This window comes from Callionymus lyra, chromosome 12 (genome assembly GCF_982586985.1).
Source record: "Callionymus lyra chromosome 12, fCalLyr1.hap1.1, whole genome shotgun sequence".
Classification (NCBI taxonomy): domain Eukaryota; kingdom Metazoa; phylum Chordata; class Actinopteri; order Syngnathiformes; family Callionymidae; genus Callionymus; species Callionymus lyra.
The window spans coordinates 23,656,788-23,663,786 of record NC_141829.1 but is presented as its reverse complement, the minus strand read 5'-3'; the positions used below and the strand labels follow the sequence as shown (position 1 = coordinate 23,663,786).

Genomic DNA, 6,999 nt, shown 5'->3' with positions numbered 1-6,999 from the left:
TCTTATAGACACCTCAACAGAATCTCTGAGGCAACTTGATCAGGTCAATGGAAAGGGGGCCCAAAGGGAAGTGGAAGACACCCCCCCCCCCCCCCTTGAAAAATGTAAAACGCGCAATGAAAACACTAGCTTAACCAAGCCCACTCTGCAGTGATTGGTCAAACTTCAAGGTTTGTCACTGCTCAACCATGGAAGTCTCCCCCTCCAAGGGACTCGTAGTATGAACAAAGTGAGGTGTGATTACAGCTGGCTGGAGGAGGAGTAAAGACCATTATTACATCATAATGGATACCGCTCTCGTAAGCTCTCGTTCGCCCAGATTTAAGATGGGGGGAGATCTTCGGTTAAAAATATAATTACTCTAATTATTATTGTTAATTAATACGTTCAAGCAAATCATGAACTTGAGACAAGTGGCAGCGGACCCCCTGGAAAGTCACCCAGTGGACACACAATGAACCTCTGAATAACTTGTTTTTCAGGGAGGAAGCCAGAGGAGCCAGCACGAAAACCATCATCCCAACGAAGTCGCTGGTTTAGTTAATTAAGAAAGACAAGCGCCTGTTGTCTCTAGTCGTGCTGCTGTTTAATATGAAATCAGGATTTCACTGTTCCACATAATTACCCAAACAGGGCCATTACATTGGTAACCCTGTTGAGATAAGTTAAGAAATGTTGATGCAAGCTTAGCAGGCATTCAGAGCTGGCTGGATTAGTTTCCACCAGAATTTAAAAAAAAAAAGAAAAAAGCATGAATTGAAATGCAAATAAGAGGAGGATTACTGAGAGAGCATTCACTCTGCGAGCTTCCTCCATTAACTATTGAGATAGTGACCGAAACAGCGTCTAAGCTGATGATTATTTCCAGTCAACTTGTTTATGGGATGTTAATTACTCTCACTTGCTTTATTATGACGCAGCATGAATGACTACCTTGTCTGTGGGAGAAACAGCTTGATCATCTGAGACAGATGGATGTCAGCGATCCAAAGTATGGGAGTGACTTTGATGACTTGTATTTCAATCCAAATAAATTGCAGCTAAATGAGAATCTGAATCATCCCAACTTCAAACGCCTGCTCACCCAGAGGTGTGAAATTTGGAGCTGCAGGGTTGGCTCCGACATGAAAGGCCCTAAATGGGAATTCTCTACAATAGTTTTTTTGGTTGTTTGCAGGAAAAAAGGGAATGCTGTTTACTGGCACCTTTTACCTGACACTCACTAACATGTGCCTTTTATGTGCATCAAAGGTTATTAATCATTCATACTCGCCCTGGAATAAATATTAGTGATGTTATATTGCTGAGGACGCACCGCTGTTTATCTCAAAACTGTGGAATCAATTATTCATATCTCTGCAACTCGCATGGAAATATATTTATGCAAAGAAAATAACAAAAATAGGACTTTTAATCGCACCAGGTGCCGTCTTTCACTGTCAGACAGTGCCCTCTACAGGACGCTTCTGCGCACTCCATTTTTCTTTCCTCATCGATCGTGATTGGACGGCGACCAGAAGACTTGAGGTTCATCAAGCACAGAAGTTAATGAAGATAGATGTTACACTCGCTCCGCGTCTTCTCTGCTCTTTTCAGCCTTCACTCACTTGTTCTTTGCCTCTTTTAATGCAGGGGGAAAAGGGACACAGCCCAACCCTCAATTAGGCAAACTAAACAGACGCTACTAGATCAATGACTAATGGAATAATGGCTGAATTGGGCCTCCTTTTGGTTCTGGAAGGGATATTTTTTTGTAATTACTAGAAAATAACGATAAAATGTAAATGTACATTTATTTAATACGTAGTTTCATTTATTTTCCCATGTTATTTATTGCCACGTGTATTACTAAAATATGTCACTTCTATTATTTCACACAAGCTTGGTGTAAAAAAAAAAAAGATAGTTTGACATTCATCCATTTGTAATGTAGTGTTTATAATGACATAAGCGGATATTAAAATGAAAAAGTATTTGAAATATAACAGTTGTGTTTATTTACAGAAAATAAGTAATTTATTCATAATTATACTCAAAATGTATCGAAAACAATCACTTAAAATGAAAGCTAAAAAAAAAACTACACAGATAAAAGCGGTCAGTACAGAGTTTTAGTTAGGATTATCAATTTAATTCATAGGTAAACTTTGAAAAACCGACACATGTAAGATAATTTAAAGACAGAGCAGGCATTCTTTGTGGGAGGAAAATACACATTCTAAAGTGACTCAACAGATGTTATTAAAATTAGCATTTTTGAAAACGGAGCCTCATATCACATAATTATTTTCTTTAATTTTAGCACCGTATGTTTTTTCAATCAGTCAACTACAACTTTCTAATGCATATTGAAAACAAGACAAAGTGTTTTAGATTTTCACCTTTTTCATTATTTTTGGAAGAAAATACATGCAATTACTTATGAATTTTATAGAGAAGTTATTATTTCAGACAAACCTTGAATAAGTATTGCACAATAGACAAGTAGGTTCAGAAAATCCTCTTTATTTATAGACTCATTTATAGTTAGCTCTTTATTTATTTATAGTTCCACCAAGTCCATAGTCCTAAACAAAAACAATGGAAAAAAAATGTTCATAAAAAACGTATGCACATGAAATACAATCAACCCTGACATTACTGAATGCATTTTTCTAACTCACGTTGGCAAAGATCTTCGACCTCATAAACCTTAGTTGGGCCTGCTTGCTTTTCTTCAGCATATGTAACCAGTCGCGACGGTTCATCTCCACAGCTTTGTATCCGGCCAGAGCCAAGTGTCGTCGCTTCAAGGCGTGGAAGCCCATCATCTGGTCCGTGTTGTAGCAGTAGATGTTATTGGTCGTCAACTGGATGGCAAGTTTGACGACACCACTGGTGTTCTGAGGTTCTGCTGCCGTCTGTCCGAGTCTCTCCATGATGTCGCTGCTAGGACTCGACCCTGGGTCGGACCGACTTTCATTCAGGGTTTGGTTCAGAGCAACTGGTTTACCGCTGGGGTCGAGGTGCACCTCAAAGTCTAGACTGCGAGTGTGAGGCAGAATCATCCGTTTTCTATAAAACTCTGCTCCTCCAAGGACATCCTTTATGCAGGTTTCGGCTTCCTGAAATCCAGGTTTTTTATTCATATCTTCCTGTACTGACTTCCACACGTTTTCCGTCACTTCTGCTCTCAGCTCTGGGTTGAGTCTCGGCCCGGTCCAGTGTGGCAACTCGAGCTCAATCACCCCATCCAGGGTGAGCAAATCATTTTTCAGGTCCAGATGAGATTCTTTAAGTAATAATTTAATAAAGTCTGTACTCAAGGCAAGAGAAATCAAGTCTTCGGGGAACTCGGAGACGAAGGCAAGACCGATGAGTCCGGTCAGAAGATTCTGCGGGAACTCTAAGAATTCAGCTTCCTTCTCCCGAAGACCCTGTATCAGGCTCGGATAAAAGTTTGGACATTGATCAGAGAGGAACCCGAAACTGCCAAACGACCAAATGAATTTACACAAGTCTTTGCTTCTACTTTGAGGCACCAATGAGGGAATTCTCTCAGCTACAGCCGTCAAGATGGTATCACATCGGTAGTGGATCGCCGAGCAGCCCAGCGTCACGTGCATGAGCCCCTGGGCACCCATCCTGTGTGCCCGCAGGGGAACCTCTCGCGTCATCGCCTTTATCCACGGCCCGTGGTAGAGGTAAGTGAAGCGTAAGTATTTGAAAACGTTCACTAAAGCAAAGTCACTAATTTCTACCGAGACTTCATGCGCCCTATCGAAGAGTTTCATGGCTAGAGGCGCAGAAATCTTAGTCTGGGATTTGAAAAAGCCGAGACAGACGACTCCGACCTCCTCGGGCTTCAGCTCTTGAAGGTGAACTATGAGCAGCTGCGACAGAGGATCGATCAGATCCGCCGGACAATGGCGGCCCTCTCCAATAATGTACACAAGATGCACAAATTCGAAGACCCTCAGTGACTGTTTACATTTCACTGACTGATACAGTGTCTTCAGGAACCGAGGAACTTGCCTTTTAATGCGGCGCCAGGCGTCGGCGGCAAACAGCAAATTCTTCAGACTCATCTTCGGACCCCGGCGACACAACTCCTTCTCGTACATCTCCAGGACTTTGTGGTCGGGAGACATTTTCAGCCACACGAACGATCGAAGTACATCTAGAAGCTGCGAATCAGTTAGATGATCGAGTTTGTCTGAGGAACCTTGCAGGAGGGCCTTAAAGCGTTCGTCGTTCATCAACGATCGTCTCTGGGTCTTTTTCGAAGTGCTGAGCTCCACGATAAGTTTAGTAAAATCGGTTGGGTTTGTGCTGCATTTGACAGAAGAATACTTCCCCCACACTTCATCGACATTCAAAACAGAACGTAACCTCTGGGTTAAGCCAACCGATATGGCCGAGTACTCTGGTCGGCACTTGAGGAAGCTACGTGGGTCAATTAAAATATCTTCGGCAATTGAGATTGAGCTGCTGCTGCTGCGCTTCTTCTGTGGCCTGAAGGACGTTGAAATACGGGAGACACAATTATGATCTTCATCGATGACACTTTGACTTCGTGAGACTCTAGACAGCGATCGATGGAAGCTGGAGTCGTTATTTAGCCTCCGATGTTCTAGAAGAGAGAAGTCACAGTTTCTCCAATGATCCCTCTTTCCTTCCTCCTTAACGCTTTCATGAGCTGCTTTCCTGACGGCTGATCGAGTCGGGATCAACCACGTTTTCAGAACCAGAAGCTGCTGAAGCCGTCGGCAAAGCATATGAGCAGCCATGAATCTGTGTGGAAGAAAAAAATATGTGATTTAGATTCTGTGAGGCATCCACGGTTGCTTTACTGTGTATCAGTGTCACCTCCCACTATCCCAGTGAAACATTACTCATTAACACAAGGCATTTATTGTACCAGTTCTAATAGACAATTATTATTAAACAACTATATGAACATTATTGTTCAAATAATATTTGTAGAAAAGCTCATATCCTTGTTCAAACTTTTAGATTTTAGTCAACTGACACGCTGAATCATAGTGGCATGAACAAGAAGAAAAGAACAGTAAACCATGCTTTTAGATTCCATTATACAATTGCAAGTCATTAGATGTTTATCAACCAAAGAGGTTACCTGCTCCATGAAGGAGAAATATCCAGTGTGGAAATTAAAGTAAATACATCAGCTGTTGTGGTAACGTGTGCCGTAACTAATAAGATTGTCAAAAACTGTAACTAGTGAATCATTACCGCAATTTGAACAGGCTCGTTACTTGATGACACAATATTTAATTAAATCGGTTGACTTGGCCAACAAGTTTGAGACTTGCAACTTCTATGCATCTCTTTGACACACATCCAGCCTTACACCCCAGCTCGGGCTCTGAGGTCTGTGGATCAGAATCTACTTATGGTTCCTCGCACATGATTCAGGACCAGAGGAGAGACATCTTTTCAGGCTGTTGCTCCTAAGCTTTGGAACGATCTTCCTCTCTCTTTGCGCTTGATGGATCTACTGACTCCTTTAAGAAACATCTTAAGACGTTTCTATTTGTTCAGGCTTTTCCTTGATTTTCTGGAACTCCTGTTGTGTTATCAGTTTTATCTTGACCTTTAAAATATATACTTTATTGAATATTGTTTTGATTGTTTAAGCGCTTTGTGACCCTGGTCTGGAAAAGCGCTATACAAATAAAATAAAAATTATATGATAAGATATGACAACCGATAAATTTAAAACTAAAAACAAAAAAACACCGAATGCTGCATTACTTCAATTAAAAAAGTAACGCACAGGAAACAGACTTTCTGTCTGTCAGTCGATAAGACAGAAATGTTGTCTGTACTTTTTCAAGTTATTGTTTTATTGATTTTTTCAATTAGAGGTTGCTGTGTTTTTAATACAGTTTTGTTCAACTGTTTTCTTTTTATTTAATATGCAAGTAAGTAAGTAAGTGAGTAAGTGATATTTGTAGAGCGCTTTTCTAGACCAGGGTCAGAAAGCGCTTAAACAATATTCAATAAAGTATATACTTTAAAGGTCAAGATAACACTGAGAACAACACAGGAAACGCCTGCACAAATAAGAATGTCTTAAGATGTTTCTTGAAGTAGTCAGTAGATCATCAAACACAGAGAGAGAGGAAGATCGTTCCAAAGCTTAGGAGCAACAGCCTGGAAGGATTTCTCTCCTCTGGTTCCGTAGCGTGTTCAGGAACCATCAGTAGATTCTGATCCACAGACCTAAGATCCCGAGTTGGGGTGTAAGGCTGGATCAGATCACTGATGTAAGGAGGAGCCTGACCATGAATAGCTGTGAAAGTATCATTTCCTGACAGTTGTCAGAATACAGAACTCGTTAGCCCCGTGATCTAAACAAGCCAAAATTGGTGACAAACACGTATGTTTTTAGATCAAAGAGTTGTTTTTTTCCCGGCTGTAATTCCCAGCAACGTATGCAGCATTATTCAATTCCGGCGTCATTGAAGATGTTCTGTAACTCAGCGTGTGTTAGCTGGTACAGGATCCAGATGTCATAACGATGTTTAAAAAAAAGTATTTTAAAGAACATCTTTAACTCACCGATCACCCTGCGAATCCTATTAGGTCCTGATATTAACTTTCGATTCGGCACATGTGAGAACCCAATGCCATCCTGGATGTAAATCGACGAAAACATGTAATATCAGACACTGGAAGCTGAGTCATACGCGAACCTTCAAAGTAAATATAGACGTCGACCAACTTTACAAATAAATACCATTTTTATCGTTTTTAAAACAAGATAATATTTACATGTGTATATAGTTTGTGTGCGACTTTATGAAGCAAGTGCGGTTGTGACGTTAGGAGTGCCAAATGTACAAATAATTATTTATTCTGAAAGAACGTTAGAACTTCCGGGGAATACTACAGTTTGACCTACGGAATCCGTGAAGGTTCAAACAAGAAACGAACAAATAGTGAACTTCAGTGTAGCGTTGAATAATGGATTTCAAATACATCATTTAAAAA

General features: G+C 40.7%; 1 protein-coding gene across 1 annotated transcript; it reads right to left on the bottom strand.

Annotated features, from left to right (window-relative positions):
• Window positions 1-2,485: 2,485 nt before the first annotated feature.
• Window positions 2,486-6,728, bottom strand: LOC148068730 (non-canonical pre-mRNAs endonuclease FASTKD5, mitochondrial-like). The gene is made up of 2 exons (XM_087804018.1): window positions 6,568-6,728; window positions 2,486-4,773 (listed from the first exon to the last, which is right to left on the bottom strand). Exon 2 carries the CDS (start codon window positions 4,767-4,769, stop codon window positions 2,655-2,657), a length of 2,115 nt encoding a protein of 704 aa, XP_087660144.1. The 5' UTR covers window positions 4,770-4,773; window positions 6,568-6,728; the 3' UTR covers window positions 2,486-2,654.
• Window positions 6,729-6,999: the final 271 nt, after the last annotated feature.